Below are 20,308 nucleotides of genomic sequence, written 5' to 3' on the forward strand. Positions count from 1 at the left end.
ATTCCTTTACAATGGTGTGTTAGTTTCTGCTTTATAACAAAGTGAGTCAGCTATACATATACATATATCCTATCTCCTCCCTCTTGCTTAATTAAAGCATCTTAATGGTAAGAATGTATCAAATGTAGACAAGTGACTTTTTTGTCTACTTTTTTCGTCAAATGACTCTGACCTACTAATCCTCTTATGAAGACCACCTCCAATACAAACATTTCAGAATGCCTATTTTTCTACTGAAATAGGGGGGCCACCTCTGGGATGGCCGGCAGAGGGCCCTGTGGGAAGAGGCGAGGTCAGAACAAACAATGCCCTCGCTGCAAAAATCCAACTCAGTTTCTCTGAGAACTGAGCGTCAGTCTGCTCGAATTGTGCACAAACATTTGAACTCGCTGGTGACCCAGTTACCCTGAGCCTCTTCAGCTAGCACCGATTTACACGAGTCCCTCGGGGGTAGCCGCTGCCATCTGTATGGGTCACAGGATCACATCTAAATCCAAACTGTCAACACCTCTTGCACAACAAAATACCATCCTTTTGCTAAGTTCCTTTCTGGTGGCTCTTGCCTTTGCTAATGTGGACTCTTGAGAATTGACTCCAACTCATACCCCAACCCCCCCCCCCCCCTGCAGGCTCCCTGGCAAGGCCAAGCCATCAGAGGTCTCCATCCTTCCAGGACCTCCTGCTCTGTGCCAAGCCCCGCTTCTTCGGGAAGGGCCAGAATTCTCTCCCAGCTGAGGGACGCTAACTTTCCCCTGGGTTCCTTCAGACTCTGAATAAAGCCCAGTCTTCTCTGCTGGAAGCACATGTGTGTCCCCCTTTCTCAGGCACTGCACCCCCTTTTCTAGTTCCCTCACACCCTCGAAGTCACCAGGGAGAGTAAAGGTTCCTTTAAACAAACTTCAGTCCACTGCATTGTTAATTTTGCAGATGTGATAACAGTACCTTGAAATAAATATTAAATGTTTAAAAAAGGAATCATCTTTTAAAGATGCATCCTGAAATATTGACAAATATTCAAAATGACACGGGATTAGGGAAGAGGGTAGAGGCACAGAAACAAGACTGAGTTGATAGCTGGTGACAAGTATGTGCCGGTTCCTGAGACTTCTGTCTGCTTCTGTTTATGTCATAAATTTTCCATAACAACAAAAGGATTTTAAAAAATCCCATCCCTGGGGTTCTGCAGCATCCCTGAGTCCAACTGTCCTACCTGAGGATTTTACCTGGACCTCTTTCAACTGACACGTTTAGTGAGCAACAACTCCACACAAGGTGCTGCTGAAGCTGCAAAGTAAAAGCCACTGGTCTGCCTGCAACAAGCTCTCGGGATGCAGAGGCTGGTCCTCTATTTTGACAAAATCCCCAAGGCCTCATTTCTCAAATTGGGCACAGGTTTTTCTCTCTCCAAACACCAGGGTGGGCATGTGGAATGGAGTGAGCTCAGCTTCCTGTCCTGGCATCGCTGAGGGGAAATCTTAACTGCCCCTCATTCCTCCCTTGGTCTGGATGAGGTGGCCCAGGTGTGAGTCAAGGCAGAGAAGAGTTTGAGGGGAAGAGAGGCTGACCCATCCATGTTTTGGAGGGGTAGGGTGAGGTCAACCCCTCTGTCCTGCAACCTGAGAGACAAGGACCAAGGGCCAGGACACGTCATGCCTCCCACCTGGGCCAGAAGCTTGGAGGGAAGTGCTGAGATCACGAGGGGCTCCAGGCCTGAACACCTGAAGGCTGGACACTGCCTAATCCAAAGGACTCGAAACCAGAAACCGACTTCCCCTCCAAACTAGACATAGATCTGTTTATCTGTTCAGAGGGCTGTGTGGCATGCATGCTCTTGGAGCCCCGAATTCACAGCCAAAGCAAGCAGGGAATTCCCACCTTGAGCTGCTGACCCATCAATGAGCAATGGCTCCCCTCCTGGGGTACCGTTAAATGTTCATCCCGGGGCCACCACAGAAACAAAAGCCAACCCCTCTGGTCAGCAACACCCTTCACCACTATCAGTTTCAATGACCAACAGTTCACACCCACTGTCCCACTCTCTCAGTCAAGGTGAGGACGATGAAGAGAGAGTCTCTGATGAGTATAGTATAGTATAGTATAGTATACTATAGTATAGTATAGTATAGTACTCCCAATATGGACATAATCCCTCTTCTTAGGTGGAGAAAAAGGCTGCACCTACACCTAGAAGAAAGGGGACAAGAATTCGGATACAAGTGCACCTGGTGAACGCCCCACACCATCCCCTTTGTCTCTGTGGTTCCAGTGAATTAAAAAAAAATACGTGGTAGGGACTTCCTTGGTGGCGCAGTGGTTAAGAATCCGCCTGCCAATGCAGGGAACACAGGTTCGATCCCTGGTCCGGGAAGATCCCACATGCCGGGGAGCAACTAAGCCCGCATGCCACAACTACTGAGCCTGTGCTCTAGACCCCGCGAGCCACAACTACTGAAGCCTACGCGCCTAGAGCCCGTGCTCCGCAACAAGAGAAGCCACCACAATGAGAAGCTCACGCATTGTAACAAAGAGTAGCTCCCGCTTGCCGCAACTAGAGAAAAAGCCCACATGCAGCAACGAAGACCCAAAGGAGCCAAAAAAATACATGGTAGTAAAACAGAATTAAACCCCCATTCCAACTAAAACAACATTGTAAATGTAAACTATATTTCAATAAAAAAATTTTTAAAAACCCACTCCACGGAAAACACGGAATTTGGAAATGGGGGAAGCAAGGCAGCTGCAGCAAGCCATCCAGGAGTCTGAGCAGACCGTGTTTCTCAAAATGAGATCCATGGGGGGCGAGCAGGAGCGCTGCATGGAATGCATATTAAAAATGGGGGACCCTGGGCACCATCCGATCATCTCATCAGAATCTTGGTGGTCCTCCCCTAAGACTTTTAATGCACTCACCCCAGCAGCCTTTGTGCCCACCAAAGTTAGAGAGAAGTTTTTCAGGGTTTGTGTGTGCATGTGTGTGTGTGTTGTTTAATCCATGCCACTCAATATTTTACTAACTTAATGAGCTCACAAGAGACCTCATTACACCTTCTGCCCAGCTAAGTGGATGCGGCTCCTCTTCCTTGGGACTAAGGGGTCCAAGGGTTAATAGCTTGAATGTGGCTATGTTTTCCCTTTGTCCTGAGACAAGCACACCCCTGTCCCCACCCAGCCTCTGGGGGTGGCCATGGGAGAAGCCATGGCTCCGTGCTTGCAGGGATTTTCTGAGCACTAAGGAACAGCTCTCCCCAACAAGTCAGAAACCCCCAGTTTAGGAAGCCATTCCTTTGAATGGGAACAGTGCTGAGTGGACCAAGGCGAGACCACCATTTCTCCAGGCCACTTGCCTGCCGAGGCACAAAGGCAGAAGGTTTTCCAGGAGCTGATCCAGAGCCAGATTACCCCCCCACCACCACTCCCCAGGGACTTATTTCTACCTTGGGGGACCATGGCCAATAGGGACAGCAGGAAAGCCTTCCAAGTCCTAACTTTTAGAGGATTTTCATCTTGAAGCAACAGGATGGCAGGGTGCCCAGATGTTCTTTAGGGTCAGTCCCTAGGGCCACCAGCCACAAACGGCCCCCTCACCCCCTGCTCAAACGCCGCTTTGGTTGCCCTAAGGGCAGAATCTGGGCTGCCTGGGATAATTCCAAGTGCTGGGCTGTGATATCAGAATAGGGCTATGACATCAAGGTGGGGACAGGTCAGCCTGGGGGAGCAGGGCAAGAGAGAGAGAGACAGCCCCTGAGGGGCTGGATTAGCCCCCCTGGAGGTAAGGCCCAAGAGAGAGAGGTGTCCGGCTCTGGGTTCACTGCTCACAGCCTCCTGGAGCCCCCACTGGGAGGCGGACCTGAAGATATGAAAATGATTCTGAGAGGTAGGTTGCAAGCCAGCCGAACTTCTGGTGCTTCCTTACGCACTGATTTAGGAGCAAGGAAAGCAAACAAACTACCCTCTAGCTCCCCACTGTGTCAAGTGAAAGGATACTCTCTATTTTCTGACTGAGAAGTTCCACTTTGGGCCACACCCACCCAAGTGGGCTGAGCATCAAAGTCCCCCAGGATGCGGCTAAATGCAGGTTGATGAAATGTAGGACGCCCTTTACACTGAATTACAATAAATGAATTTCAGTGTAAGTATGTCCCAACTATTGCATGGGACACATTTACACTAAAACATCTGTGTATGTTTGAAGTTCAAATGAAAGTTGGTGACCTGACCTTTTATTTGCTAAATCTGGCAATCCTATCCAGGAAGAGTTTTTTTTAATGCAGGTGCCCGCCCCCCGCCCCCCACCCCGCCGTCCCCAGTGCTCTCATTCATTCAGATTTATCCCTGCAGGGGGACCTGGGAACCTGTATTATTTTAAAGCTGCCAAGGTGACTATTATCAATAACTACTGCTGACTTTTCTTGAGCATTTGACAAGCCATGTGCTAAGTTCGTTTCATGCACTGTCTAAGATAGTCCTCACAGCCCCTCTAAGGGGTGGTTCTATGATTAAGCCTGCTTTACAGAGGAGAGAAAGAGGCAACAGACATCAAGCACCTCACCCAAGGTCACACAGTTACTAAGCCATGGTTTGAACCCAGGAAAGGTGGCTCCCACTGACTTAGAAATCTTTGAATTGGAAGGACGTTGGGAGGCACCCAGTCAAAGCCTCTGGTGGACTGACCGACAGGGAATCTGAGGCTCCGGGAACTCATGCTCACACTAACCAGCACGCCACTGTGCATGCGCATGAGGGGCTGAGCCCGGTGGCAGAGAGCAAGCATCTAGCCCAGGCAGGGGGCCAGCTCAGGGAGGGTTTCCAGAATGGCCTCTCCTTGAAGGGGAAGCAGACCTAAGGGGAAACAGGGTGTGGGAAGGGGCTGGGTGCTAACGAAGAGGGTTTGTAAGCAGGAGGCTCAGCTTGCAAGCCGGCCTGGCGGCAAGACGGTGTGCCAATGAGGAGAGGGAAAGCTGGACAGGTCTGTAGGGCGGGGAGAACCAAGAAGAGACAGAAGTCAAAACTGCATTTTATTTTCAAATGAACACACAGCAATTTTTTTGTTGCTGCACAGTTCTATGCTTTTTTTTTTTTTTTTTTCCTCGTCTTTTGGGATCTTAGTTTTCCGACCAGGGATTGAACTCAGGCCAGGGCAGTGAAAGCACCGAGTCCTAACCACTGGACAGCCAGGGAATTCCCCAGTTCTATGCATTTTAACGCATGTATAGATTCATGACACAGCTTCACGATAGGACACAGAACAATTCCATCACCCCCAAAACACTTCCTCATACTACAACTTTGTATCACTCCCTCCCTTCACCCCTCACCCTTGGCAACCACTGACCTGCTCTACATCTCTAGTTTCTGCCTTTTCCAGAATGTCATATAAATGGAATCATACAACTTTTTGAGAATGGCTTCTTTCACTAAGCATAATGCCTCTGAGATCCGTCCAAGTTATTGTACGCATCAATAGCTCATTCATTGTGACTGCCAAGTAGCGTTCCATTCAGTGGATGTGCCAGGGTTTGTTCAATCCACTGAAGGACATCTGAGAAGTTTCCAGTACTTTGCTATTAAAAATAATGCTGCTAAGGGACTCCCCTGGTGGCACAGTGGTTAAGAGTCTGCCTGCCAATGCAGGGGACACGGGTTCAATCCCTGGTCCAGGAAGATCCCACATGCCGCGGAGCAACTAAGCCCATGCGCCACAACTACTGAGCCCGTATGCCACAACTACTGAAGCCCACATGCCTAGAGCCCATGCTCCACAACGAGAGAAGCCACCACAATGAGAAGCCCGCGCACTGCAACGAAGAGTAGCCCCCGCTCACCGCAACTAAAGAAAGCCCGAGCGCAGCAACGAAGACCCAACGCAGCCAAAAATTAATTAATTAATTAATTAATTAATTAATTAAAAAATAATGCTGCTATGAACATTTGTGTACAGGTTTTTGCGTGAACATAAGTTTCCATTTCTCTAGGCTAAATATGCAAGGGTGTAGTTCTTGGGTCATATAGTAATTGCATGTTTAGTTTTTTAAGAAACTGCCAAAATGTTTTCCAGAGTGGCTGTACCATTTTACATTCCCACCAGTAACTTATGATGGATCCTCACCAGCATTTAGTATTATCGCTATTTTTTATTTTAGCTGTTCTAATAATGTGTAGTGATATCTCACAGTGATCTAAATTTGTATTTCTCTAATAGCTAATGATAATGAACACCTTTTCATGTGTTTATTTGCCATCTGTGTCTTCTCTTCAGTGAAATATTTGTGCTTCAAGACACCAAAAGGAGAGGAATCCTACCATGTCTCACTGACAGGTAGCATGCGTTACTTTGAGTTGTACCTGAATGTCTGTCCTGTGTCCTTACCCAGAAGGCTAACCCCTTGGGAACACAAGACATGTGGTGCATCTCCAGCCTCTGACCACGCCTAAAGGACATGAAATAAAGGAATGTGAGCCTGAGGCTGCTCCCTCAGGGGTCCCAGACTCTCCTAGAGGAAGTGCAGGCTAGCAATCCCTAGCACTGTCAGCTGAGTTAACAGTACTTCCATACCAGCTGCAAAAGAAACCCCTGCTGCTGTCTGTCCCAGGAAAATTGTTCCAGAATGATGAATCCAGTAAGCGCTACCTGCTACATTATTTTCAAGAAGTTCCTAAAAATGACGTAATGATTGATTGATTGATTGATTTTACTTAGAAGCTACTAAGAGGAAGCTAGTTCTTCCACAACCAGCAATGTTCCTGCACTTGGCCAACGGGGTTGTCCCGAGCCCAGCCACAACACCAGCTACATCATTTGCTACAAGCATCCAAACTGAGACCACAGGTCCTGCTGGGGGTCTCAATGCAGCCTATACCTGAGATGCCCCCAAACACCCTCCTTCACTGGGAAATGGAGTGGTACCCTGGGGACCCCTGGCCAAGCTCAGCATCACTGCTGACACACCCAAGCCACAGAGTGCTGACCCCAAGAAAAAGAGTCATCATGGGGGGACCCACGCTCCAAATGGGTGAGACTAAAAGAGAAGGTCAGACTGATAGCCAATGACCTTCCATGTGTACTGAGAAGCTAGTGCTGGGGGAGAGACCCCAATGCAGGGAGACTGAGTATGGGGCACAATGACTGATGTCACTAGCCCCTCCTCCTGCTTTGTGCTAGAGCTCCTTCCACAGGACTCACTATCTCCCGGACCAGCCTTGGAGACAATCCTGGAGAACAGGGGCTGTGACTCCTTCTCACCTGGAGCCCTGACCCTTTAAAAAACACACAGGTCTAGGATTCCCTGGTGGCACAGTGGTTGAGAATCCGCCTGCCAATGCAGGGGATATGGGTTCGAGCCCTGGTCCGGGAAGATCCCACATGCTGCGGAGCAACTAAGGCTGTGCGCCACAACTACTGAGCCTGTGCTCTAGAGCCCGTGTGCCACAACTACTGAAGCCCACATGCCTAGAGCCCATGCTCCACAACGAGAGAAGCCACCACAATGAGAAGCCCGCGCACTGCAACGAAGAGTAGCCCCCGCTCGCCGCAACTAGAGAAAGCCCACGTGCAATGAAGACCTAACACAGCCAAAAATAAATATATAAAATAAATAAATTTATATTTAAAAAAAACCACACAGGTCTATATAAACACACACCTTGTGCTTATAACTTCAAAAGGATCACAGCTTCCCAGTTCTCCCCTCCCTATGTGTGGACCCAGTTTTCACCCATCAGAAACCTGCTATTGCTCTGGGCGGGCAAGGCTCTAAGGCCAGCATTCTTACACAGGGCTGCAGGCATCTACTGGTACGACCCAGGTGGGAGGCAGCGTGACAGTGTCTCAGAATTACAAATGCACAGTCCCACCGACCCAGCAACCCCCCTTCCTGAGACGTACGTTTCATTTATTCTTGTACACACATGAAATGAAATGCAAGGTTACTCACTGCAGCGTGGCGGGTCATAGCAAATTAAAGAAACAACCTAAATGTTCATCAACAGGCTATAGGTTACATAAACTAGGGTACATTCGTACAATGAAGTACTGTACTGTTGTAAAAACAAGGAGGAAGCTTTTTATGTATTTATAGGAAAAAATTCCAAGATATACTATTGCTAAATGGAAAAAAAGCAAGATGGGGGACTGAATTTACTATAAAATAAGTACTTATTTGAATACACATGTAAAGACATAAGATACTGGTAGCTCTGGTTGCCCCTGGGTGGGAGAACAGGGCGGGCAGCTGGGGATAAGAGTCAAGGGCAGACTGCACTGCACATGCTTTGAAACCACTGGTTTATGAATCTTATAAAGACAATACATATTTTTAAAAATGTATTAAAGTAAAAAGTAAAATGTCTTGCTCAGGACTTCTGAGTCGACCCTCCATCTTGGCAAAGACAGCATCTCTGGCTAAATGGTTTTCAATCTCCAAAATGGACCTCGGAAAAAGTCTGGCCTGAGGCACAAGTGCACCATCCTGGTCTCCCACCCCGACTCTGCTTCTGGAACTGACCCACTGCAGCATCCGAAAGTTCTGCTGAAGCCCAGGAGCCAGACTTGTCCAAAGAAAGACACACACAGCCCTGCCCACCTCAACATTTCCATCCCGAGAACTGCCAGCCACCCTGACCACCTAACATCCCACTGTTGAGGATGCACGGAGCTGAGCGGGAAGGGCAAACAGGCACCCTGACCTTCCGAGGTTGGTCTGAACTAGCCTGGTCACCACTGGCCTCCAAACACTTTCAGTTCCCACTCTCTCCAGACCCACGACACTGCACGTACTCCCGCCGCACCAAGCACTCGCTACCTGACTGGCTGCCCATCAAGCGGACAGCCTTGGCCTTGGCCAGCTCCAGGGTGGCGATCCACTGCTGCCGCTCCACCTCTGAGCCGGCCTTGAGGTGGTAGGTCCTGCCCCCACTGGTCAGCACGATACCGCAAGAGTCCTCCGTGTCAAAGTGCGCAGTGAACAGGTTGATGGTGCCACGGCAGGTGTGGGCCATTTCACCCTGATTTCTGTGGGATGCAAGAGAAGGGATGGGGTGAGGCTCCCAAACTCAATAGTCCTAGACTGAAAAAAAGCCTCAGGGCACATCCTTGGAATCTCAGACCCTTGGAGCTGGCACGGGCGATGGGAAATAAGGCCTCTCGGGATTGACTGGTAGGGATTTGGCTTGTGGGGGGGGGGGTCTCAGTGGGGAGAGTGGCAGAGGGAGGAGGGCCTGTGTCAGTGCTACATACAGGGCATGCCTGCTGTGGTCTGAACCCTTGCAGACACCAGGAAATGGAGAGGGGTGACTGCCAGCGTCCTACTAGGCAGCACAGACCCCTGACTCCATCCCAGGCTCTTTCCACCAAGTCTCAGAACCACAGAGATGGAGCAGGGTGGGCACCTGCCACTCAAACTGAGACTAGAGACCCGGAACCCCAGGGGGTAGACTTGGAGGCCCCCCGCACCACACCGCCAGGAGTGACCTGGGAACTGAGATCTGCAGAGCAAGGATGCCACCATTCTCCTCTGGCCCCAGGAGATGAAGGCAATGGCTGGGCTGACACAGTACCCCTTGCGACAAGGGACTGACCCTTGGCTGGTTACAACATCACGGAGCTAATGGTACCAAAGGGGAAGCGGAGGTGACTAAAGTGTGGGCCATTTCCAACTGTGACCAGTGTCTGAAAAGTGAGATCCAACTATCATGACTGGATCTACTTAACTCACTCCTTTAGACACTCAAAGGAAATTCAGACACCACTCTTCCCCTGCCTCCCCCCTGACGTACTAAAGCTCTTTCCACAGAGGATGTGGGAAAAGGAAGAGCAACTGGTCAGCACGTGACCCTGCCAGTGCCGGAGCTCATGTGGCACTCCTGCTGCTCTTTAATGCTCACTTACACTCCCTGGCTGTTCATCATCTGTTACTTCCTTGACTCTTCTACCAGTTCCAAAGTCAGATGACTTGACACTCAGTAAGACATTTATCTTTCATTTGAACTACTGTTTCTGATTCTCTCCTGCTTTGGTTACATTCCTTAGGGAAGATGATATGCAGCTGACCCTTGAACAACATCAGGGGTTAGAAGCACCCAACCCCCTGTGCAGTTGAAAATCTGCATGGTGCTAGCAGAGAGTGAAGAGGGTTCAGAAGGGGTGGTGGAGGAAGAAGAGGATGAATGTCGACCACAGCATCAGGACCAGCCACAGCAGCACCGAAGGAGCCTGTTTCACAACCTTCTTGCTTCAGTCTTCCAGGCGACCCCAGCTGGCCACCAGGAAGGGGACCCTGTCGCTGACTGGACTTGCCACGTCCCCTCCCAGGGAAGGGGTCAACGTGTCTTTGTTCTCTCGGAGGGTGGTGGTCCCCCCATTGCAGTGGGAGAGCAGATACCAATGAAGGTATGCGCGGACCTGAGTAGCGCAAGGTGTGGAGCGTGCTGGAGACAAACCTTGTGCACCTCCCCAGATTCCCTCGACCGCCTCCTCTGTCTCTCAGTCGGTGCCTCCTCCTTGCCCAACTGTCCCTCCACTTCTGGACTCTCGTAAAATGACAGTGGGAAACGGGAGATGGGAGTGAATGGGGCAGATACATCCTCCCTCCACTTGCGCCTCTGCGGACTGCTGAGTGGTGTGTTTTCTCCTCGTGTGTCTTCTGGAGGAGTATGTGCGCCAGGCCCGCTGTGTCTCTGCCGCTCGCTGTGAAGCGACATCCAGCAAAGGAAACGTACTGCATCATTGTCACTTCCATCTTCCCACTCCCCATTTCTGCTTCACTGCCCTTCGACTGCATCTCTCAAAGTGTCAACTTTTTTTTTTTAACATCTTTATTGGAGTATAATTGCTTTACAATGGTGTGTTAGTTCCTGCTTTATAACAAAGTGAATCAGCTATACATATACATATATCCCCATATCTCCTCCCTCTTGCATCTCCCTCCCACCCTCCCTATCCCACCCCCTAGGTGGTCACAAAGCACCAAGCTGATCTCCCTGTGCTATGCAGCTGCTTCCCACGAGCTATCTATTTTACATTTGGTAGTGTATATAAGTCCATGCCACTCTCTCACTTCATCCCAGCCTACCCTTCCCCCTCCTTGTGTCCTCAAGTCCATTCTCTACATCTGTGTCCTTATTCCTGTCCTGCCCCTAGGTTCTTCAGAACCACTTTTATTTTTTTTTTAAGATTCCATATATATGTGTTAGCATACGGTATTTGTTTTTCTCTTTCTGACTTAATTCACTCTGTATGACAGACTCTAGGTCCAACCACCTCACTACAAATAACTCAATTTCATTTCTTTTTATGGCTGAGTAATATTCCATTGTATATATGTGCCACATCTTCTTTACCCATTCATCTGTCGATGGAAAGTGTCAACTCTTTAATCCCTGCCTTGGGCTATGCGTTCTGGAGGACCTTCACACACACAAAAAAATGTCCACAGGCAAGAAAAAAAATTGACAGGCAACAAGTTTTAACTCAGACACATAGAAAGACAAAGGCTACTAATGTGGAGCAAAGCACTCAGCCTTGTATGAGACTTCTGTTTAACGCTTGCTCAAGCTGACTCTGATTCACTTGGTAAATTCCCCTCCGATCTTCTAAATTCTAATTTGGCAAGTACTTCCTGTGGGTTACCACATACAGGAATTGTGCTAGAAACTGGAGAGGTGGTAGATATAAAGGTAAATAAGACACATTTTCTGGCCTCAAAGAACATTCCGCTTTGTGAAAGAGACAGGCCCATAAATTGCAAGGTACTATTTAATAAGCAGAGGGAAATAAACTCAAAACAAAGGGGGTGTTCGCTTTATAAAAATTCATTGAGTTACACTCTTGTAATTTACCTATTTTTCTATGTGTCTGTTACACACATACAATATATTGCATGCTACATACATATCAGTTGTCAGTTAAAAGCTGGCTTTAAAATCAAAAATGAAAGGATAAACTGCCGGTGGTTGGATCTCAGGAAACAGAATGACCCTTTCTTGTCCTAGAGGGGTCAAGGCGTACACTGGAGCAGTGTCTCAAACAGTGAGGGACTCTGCCCAAGCACAGACTAGGAGGAGGGTCAGGCTAACCCAGAGCAGCGGCATGGGGGAGCAGCCAAAAGAGAGGGTCCAGCCAAGGCCCGAGTTGATGATGGGCATAAAAGTGAACTAAACTGTGTCCCCCAGGGAGATTTATTGAAGTCCTAACCCCCAGCACCTGTGAATGTGGCCTTATTTGGAAATATGGTTTTTGAAGATATAATCAAGTTAAGATGAGGTCATTAGGGTGGGCCCTAGTCCAATAAGACTGGTGTCCTTATAAGAAGAGGAACAGACACAGAAACAGGAGGGAGGCAGAGATGGGAGTGATGCATCTACAAGCCAAGGAATGCCAAGGATCACCAGCCAACATCAGAGGCCAGGCGGGCCTGGGACAGACTCTCCTCCAGGGCCTTCAGAGAGAGCACAGCCCTGCTGACACCTTCACTTTGGACTTCTAGCCTCCACAAGTGTGAGACTATACATTTCCTTTGTTTTAAGCCGCCCAGTTTTTCGTGCTTTATCACGGCAGCCTAGGACACTAAACACAATGGCTGAACAGATGGGTGGAGGAATGACCTTCTGGAACCTCACATGCAGCTGAGCCTGTTCATCAGCTGAGCACACCAACCACAGGGCTGCACCTCGCCCTCCACACAGCTCCCGCCTAGAATACTCAGCACCACGGCACCCACACGGCTCCTCTCCTTACTGGAGCAGCCCTGCCCCAAAGCTGCCCGTCCCGCTCGAGCTTTCCCCTCTTCCGACACCATAGTGGCTAGACAGCCAAAAACAACCTGCATCAAAGATTCCAAGGAATCAGTTTCCACCGACGACATGCATTCACACAAAACCTAAATGTGGAAGTGAGCAAGAGGAAAGGCATCCATCGTGGTGGCAGGAACTGCGACAGAGGGCGTGTGCTCTGGCAGCCCCAGATTCCAGGGCTCCCTGCAGTGGTGTCAGCGGTTCGCCCCGTCACAGCAGAGGTGGTGAGAGTCTGGGGGCCCAGACTGCTCCTGACTCCTTCCAGCCCGCTCCTCCAGCCCTCCCAGCGAGTGGGAAGTGACCCCGCCCCTGGCCGCACAGCCTTCTGCTCGCACTAGCCAGAGTCATGTCTGCTGTGCGTGGCTGAGTCCTGACCCAGGCACCTCCCCAGAGGCTACATCATCTTGGAATGCAATCCTGTGACTGCAAACAAGGTGTGATGTTTGCTGTCTGGGATCCCTAGCAACCAGGCGAATCCTGTGTGTTTGCAGAGGTTTTGAAATCTGGATCTAGAGATGCAAAACGTACACTCGGAAAATGCAAGCCACTGATTGGGAGAGTTATTCGCAATAAATGTATCCAACAAAGAACTTGCGTCAAGAAAATATAAAGAACTCCTAAAATCAGTAATAAAGAGGCCAGCAATCCAATTTCAAAATGGGCAAAAGATTTAAGCAGGCACTTCCCAAAAGAGGATATCCAAACGGCTCATGAACGTACAAAGCAGTGCTCAGTGTCATCAGTTATCAGTAAATATACACACGCCCCACGATCCAGCAATTCTGCTCCTACAGAACTCCCCACTCGGGATGTGCACACGTGTACATGTTTCAAAACTTCCACAGCATCGTCCTAATAACCGAGAACTGAAAACAACACACACATCTGTCCACACTAGACCGGATAAACAAATGGTGGTTTATTTGTTTGGTGGTTTATCCGATGGTGGTGTATTATTATATAGCAATGAGAATAAAAGCATTAGAACTGCACATAACAACCTGCAAGAACCTCACAAACATAATGTTGAGCAGAAGTCAGACACCAAGAGGACGTATTGTGTGATTCCACTGATAAAAAGTACAGTAACAGGCAAAAGAAAGCTCTGAGGTGAGAAGTCCAGACGGCAGTTACCCTTGGGGGAGCAGTGACTGGAAGGGGACATGGGGGGACTCCTGGAGGGCTGGTCATGTTTTATTTCTTCAGCGGGGCAGAGCTTATTCAGTGTGTTCATTTTGTGATTTGCCCACTTTCCTTTCTGTATATTGTACTTTATTAAAAGTTTACATTTAAAAGTACAGGGAGGCGGAGGGCCGGGCGGGACGGAGGCCGGGAGGCCGGGGCGGCGGACGTGCAGCTCGGCGGGAGGCGGGTGCCCGGAGACGCGGCTGGGGCCCGCGCGGCCAGGGCGCCGTCCCAGGGCAGGGCTGCCCGGCCCCGGCCCCGGGCCGCCTGCGCTAAATAAAAAAAAAAAAAAAAAAAGTACAGGGAACACATCCTACCTCCACGGAGAGAGGAAAAGGGTAGCTTTGCATTTGGGATCCTCCCAGACTTTGCCCTATGTATCTCTCCTTTTGGCTGGTTCTGATTTGTATTCTTTACAATAAAACTGTAATCAAAAAAAAAAAAAAAAAAGTACAGGGATGGGGGGAATTCCCTGGTGTCCAGTGGTTAGGACTCCGTGCTCTCACTGCCGAAGGCCCGGGTTCAGTCCGTGGTCTGGGAACTAAGATCCCGCAAGTCGTGTGGTCAATAAAAAAGAACAGGAATGGGGAGAATTCTCTGCTGGCAGTGGTGGCAGCAGCAACAATTGGTTCTCAGCGGCAGTAGAGGTAGCAGGGCCCCGGTGGCAATGTCCTTGCCGGGATGGTTCTGTGACACGACTTTAAGCCTGGATCCGGCTGCCCAGCCTGCCTTCTTCTCACCTCTCCTCTGAGATCTCTGTTCTGCCTTTCCAGGGATCCTGTGAGCAACTGAAGATCCTTCCAGTAAATACTTTTTTTTTTTGATTTAACATATCCAGAGCTGGTTTACTGTTATTCTCAACTGAGAACCTGCTGGTACACGTGAGCAGCAGTCACAGAAGGGATGTCGGAAGGTGGGGAGGGCAGTGAGGAAGGTTGTAAGAGACGCGGGCAGGAGAAAACAGCAGAGTTCAGTTCTTCTGTCTCTCGGGCCAAGGGGATGCTGTTAGGACCCTTCCAGGTCTAAGTAATGAAGCTCAGCTGTTTGTTCTAACTACCCCATCCTGAGGGATTACCTTAGAAGTGTCTCACACAGGTTAGTCATTTAAGGTGTGACAAGAAAGGCAGGAATGTCACCTCTCTGTTCCAGATGCGGAAGGTGAGCCTCGGAGATGTGGGCAGCTCAGTGGAGCTCCCAAAGGGGACCGCGCCACTAGAGCGAGGCCCACCCACCCACAGCCCTGCCTCTTACCCACAGGGCCTCACAGATTTGTCCGCCAGGCTTCATGTGTGCTCTCAAAAGTCACCAAAGCTGGTGGGATGCCTCTATTTAGAAAATGCTCGACATGGCAAGTGTCAGACGTGGCCCATCAAACAGAAGCATCTACAGTGCAGTGCTTGCTTCCGGAGATGAGACCATCACTACCAGACCTGACCCCATTTCATTTTGCTTCTGGCCTCATTCTTTGCCATTTAGAGTTTCCCTTGAGAAATGTTAAATGCTGCCACAAGTTCTACAGGAAGGATATTTCTAATGTAATTTTTAGAATAAAAACTAAAAAGGAGACTCAGGATCCATCCTCCAGTTGCTGAAATTCACGAGGCTACATTTTTACACAAATGGAGGATGACAGTAATTTATAAAAGACAGCACACTTATCAAGACAACTTATATCCAGGTAGTACCTCACTTTCTGTAAGAGTCTGTCACAAACATGAGTCTTTTGATCCTTGCAAGGGCCCAGAAAGTGGGCAAAGCAGACATTGATTTGTTCAGCAAATCTTTATCAAGTATATTCTATATGGCAGGCACCTGTAGGAGGAAATTAGCCTCATTTTATATCCAAGAAAGGAGAGGAGGCCAGGAAAAGGTAAATCATGTGCCCCCATCCATAGAGCTGGTAAACAACAAAGCCAGCACCAGAACTCAGTTTCTCTGCCACCAGCACAGGGCTCTTCTCAAGGAGAAAACTGGGGTTTCCATCCAGAAAAAATGTTCTGCTTTACCCAGTCATTGTTTGTATTTGCCGCTTACAAGATAGAACAGAAGTTCCATGAGCCACAGACCTGGCCTGTCTTGTCCCTACACACGTGACACATGGTGGGAGCTCAGAGATGATGGGCTGGCAGAGTGAATTAATGCATGCGTGTTACATGCAGAGGAACAAACCCAGGGAGATGATCCAGGCTTGGCCCACACCGGAAGTTCTGCCGACCTCACACGCTAAAGGTGGAGTAATGGGGGTAACACCACCCCACTCCGTCAACATCACTGACTGAAAATCCATTAGACGCTTTTTGTGGTTCCATCAAAATATCAGAATATCATGAACTACTCAGTGACACGTAAGGTGGTTCTTCAGATTATTAAGTGGAAAGCCTGTCACAGAATATTACGCAAATGCTTTAGATCTCAAATTTAGACTAAAAAGGTCTTGTCAAGTAGAAAATGGATGAATGTTTTAATGGCTGAAGCAAAAATTAAAACACTGTCTGATGTGGTTCTACATGTGTGTAGAGGAAATATTTAAGACAATTATGCTGTAAATGGGGGAGTGTAAAGGAACTTATGAGGAGGTAAGGTCTCTATACTTCACTAAAACTGGTAAAATGACATCAGTAGACTGTGATAAGTCATGTATATGTAATGTAATATATAGAAGAACCACTAAAAAAGTTATCCAAAGAGACATACTCAAAAACACTAAAGAATGATTAAACATACGGTGACCACATGACCCAACAATTCCACTCTGAGGTATACACCCAAGAGAAATGAAAACATATGCCCACACAAAAACTTGTACACGAACATTTATAATAGCATTATGCATAACAGCTAAAAGGTGGAAACAATACCATCAATGAATGAATGGACAAAAAGAGTCATACAATGGGGTCCAACTTGGTTGAACCTTGAACATTATGCTAAGTGAAAGAAGCCAGGCACAAAATTCCACATATTGTATGATTCCATCCATATTAAAGTCCAGAATAGGGAAATACAGAGAGACAGAAAGGATTTGAGTGATTGTTTAGGGCTGGGAGCAGATGGCTGGGGGCGCACGGGAGTGGTAGCTAAAGGGTATGGGGTTTCTTTTGAAGATGATGAAGACGTTCTAAAATTGACTTTAGTGATGGTTGTACATATCTGTGAATATATTAAAAACCATTAAGTTGTACACTTTAAGTGGATTATTTGCATGGTATGTGAATTATCTCTCAAAGATTAGAACAAGAATAACAGCTGTAATACATTAAAAGACATCAAGTCAAGGAGTTCATAATGAAGCTGAAAAAGTAAGTCATCAGTAACCTTGGAGGGATGCTAGGGACCCATTTATTTGTGTGATAATTGGTGAATAAAAGAAAGCATGGGGCATTTTCCTACCATTTCCATATTAACTAAACCATTGGGTAACCTAATGGTTGATGAGGGGAAGTTTCTCTTTATAGAACTATTGCCTCTAATAACTGAAAAAGGCAATAATAGAATATCAGCATTTTGCAAACTGTAATAAACTAATGGGTCTAGAAAATTGTCAACAATGGCCTCTGATGTTTGTGTGCATATGTGTGTGTGAAAGAGAGAGAGAGAGAGAGAGAGAAGGAGGGAGGGGGGAAGGGGAGGGAAAGAAAGGAAGGAAGGAAGGGAGGGAGGGAGGGAGGGAGGAAGGAAAGAAGGAAGGGGAAAAGAAAGAAAGAACCAGCCAATACATGCCCCTTTTCAATATACCCATGAACCATTCTGCCAGTATAATTTAATCTTACTCTGATGGAATCCCTAGCTATCAGTTTACAGGAAATAAAGAAGATAGAAGAGTATGATAAATAACATTATGGAGATGCAATCAGCAAAATCCAGTTTGTGTGAAACTACAGAACAAATGACCCCGTTTCTTCAACAAATAAATTGCAAGGGGAAAAAGAGAAAGAGAGAAGAAGAACCCATAAATCAAGAGAGACTGGGGAGCCCCTTCCCCTTTCCCAGGAGAAACTAAGCTGTGGGGATTCAGACAGTACAGCCAGGCCCTGTGGCAGAGGGGTTTGGCCAAGACCGCCACCAAGATCAGCAATACCAGCGTCGAGATAACTCAGCCAGCACGACTGGTTGAGCAGGAACAGAGGAGATTTGGCCAGCGTGACCAGGAGGGTGTTTTCATACAAGGGACTAAGCAAATAAGTAAATATATTGAGGATAATGGGAGCCAGATCTCTTACTGTCAGAGTCTGAAGTTGGAAACATGGAAGAGAAAGGTAAGAAAAAACTATATCCACAAAGAGAGCCTAGAAGCAATAATGCCCCAATGACAATGAGCACACCTAGCACCCAGTGTTTGGCTTCTAGATACCATTTTCCACTAAAAGGAACCAGGGCTCATTGGAGAAATGGCAGATTCCAGTACAGAAGAACCAGGATCATTCTGTTGTACAAAAAAAGGAAGGAGGTGTTCAAATAGGGAATGTCAAAAGGACACAGGAGCCAGTTTAAAAGGACTCCTCTTACCCAAAACCAGGACAATTTGAGTGTCAAAATAAATGATAATTACAGATAACAACCCATTGGATAATCTAGAAATCCATGGGTTCACACTGATATAAATAAATGGATAAATTAAAAGCTCTTCTTTATAGTACAATGCCTACTAATAAATATGGAAGGAATGATGTTATTAGAAAATCACCAATTGGCAACCATCACCAATTGGCAACCAACAAAGTAATAACGGATTCAGGCAAGAATCACCAAAGGGTGTTAAAAATCAGTTGGAAGGGACTGCCCTGGTGGTGCAGTGGATAAGACTCCGAGCTCCCAATGCAGGGGGCCCGGGTTCGATCCCTGGTCAGGGAACTAGATCCCATATGCATGCCACAACTAAGGAGCCTGCCTGCAGCAACTAAGACCCAGTGCAAGCAAATAAATAAATAAATATTTTTTAAAAAATCAGTGGGGAGATTTGTTGATGAACAGGGTTTTACATAGCCTTAAGGTGTCTCCCCATAAAAATACTTTCTAATTAGTCATTAATTAGTAATTATAAAATTAACTTTACAGTGGAGAAACCTGGCAAACACCATCTTAACCAAATGATGATCACTAGTGGTAGGACAAATCAACATCGTGTGCGTCCTGATATGATGCACTGTGAAGGACACAGTATGCATCCTGTGGTATTTCTGCCACAAATGCAGGACTTGAATCTAAACATAAGGGAACACCGGGCAATCCCAAATTGAGGCAGATTCTACAAAGTAACTGGCCTGAATTTATCAAAAACGTTTAGCTCATGAAAGACAAGGGAAAATGGAAGACTGTTCCAGACTGAAACTAAAGTGACAAGACACAACAACCAAATGCAATCTATGATCCTGGAGTGGATCTTCTACCTCGAAAGGACATTATTGGGACAACTGGCAAAATATGAACAGGGTCCACGGATTGGATGGTAGCTTTGTATCAGTGTTTACACTGTGAATATATAGGAGAATGTCCTTGTTTTAGGAATACACGCTGACGTATTAAGTGATCCCCGGCATCATGTCTGAAACTTACTCTTAAAGAGTTAAAAGGGACCTCCTTGGCGGTCCAGTGGTTAAGACTTCGCCTTCCAATACAGGGGGTGCAGATTCCATCCCTGGTCGGGGAGCTAAGATACCACATGTCTCGCAGCCAAAAAACCAAAACAGAAGCAATATTGTAACAAATTCAATAAAGACTTTAAAGATGATCCACATCAAAAAAAAAAAATCTTAAAAAAAAAGAATTAAAAATAGTATGTATAAATATAATATATAGAGAGAATCATAAGGTAAACGTAGTATATTAACAATTGGAGGACCTGAGGGGTGGGTACATTGAAGTTCTTTCATAACTTTCCTCTAAGTTTGAAATTATTTCAAAACAAAATATTTTTTAAAATCTGAGGAGAAATATCAACAATTGCAATGAATGGACTCTATTTGGATCCTGATTTCTGGAAACTCTAAAAAAGTTTTAAACTAATGGGGAAACTTTATTACAGGAGTATATGAAATCATGCGTGTAAAAATTTTGAAAATTGCAAAGCACTATAGAATTCAAAGAAACTTTCATTCAATAAATATTTATTGAATGCCTACAAAATTTTTTTTAATTAAAGAGAAATCAATGGAGAAATTTTAATATTGACTGGATATTTGATAATATTAAGGAATTATTGTTAAATTTTTAGGCATGTTAATGCCATTTAGGTTAATTTTTAAAGAAACTTTCATCTCTAAAGAGATATATAATGAAATATTTACAAATATTCATTATTATTAAAATTGTTTTTTAACTTAATTCTTAGAATTAAGTA

General features: G+C 46.8%; 1 protein-coding gene across 8 annotated transcripts in view; it reads right to left on the reverse strand.

The window, feature by feature from the left end:
- Window positions 1-20,308, reverse strand: part of OSBP2 (oxysterol binding protein 2) — a 164,080-nt gene that overhangs the window by 115,590 nt on the left and 28,182 nt on the right. For all 8 annotated transcript variants that reach the window (XM_059895152.1, XM_059895148.1, XM_059895150.1 and 5 more), the window contains one exon: window positions 8,799-9,007. In XM_059895152.1, the coding sequence (XP_059751135.1) occupies window positions 8,799-8,994 (196 nt within the window). In that variant the 5' untranslated portion in view covers window positions 8,995-9,007. The remainder of the gene's footprint in view (window positions 1-8,798; window positions 9,008-20,308) is intronic.

This window comes from Balaenoptera ricei, chromosome 14 (genome assembly GCF_028023285.1).
Source record: "Balaenoptera ricei isolate mBalRic1 chromosome 14, mBalRic1.hap2, whole genome shotgun sequence".
In the NCBI taxonomy this organism is placed as follows: domain Eukaryota; kingdom Metazoa; phylum Chordata; class Mammalia; order Artiodactyla; family Balaenopteridae; genus Balaenoptera; species Balaenoptera ricei.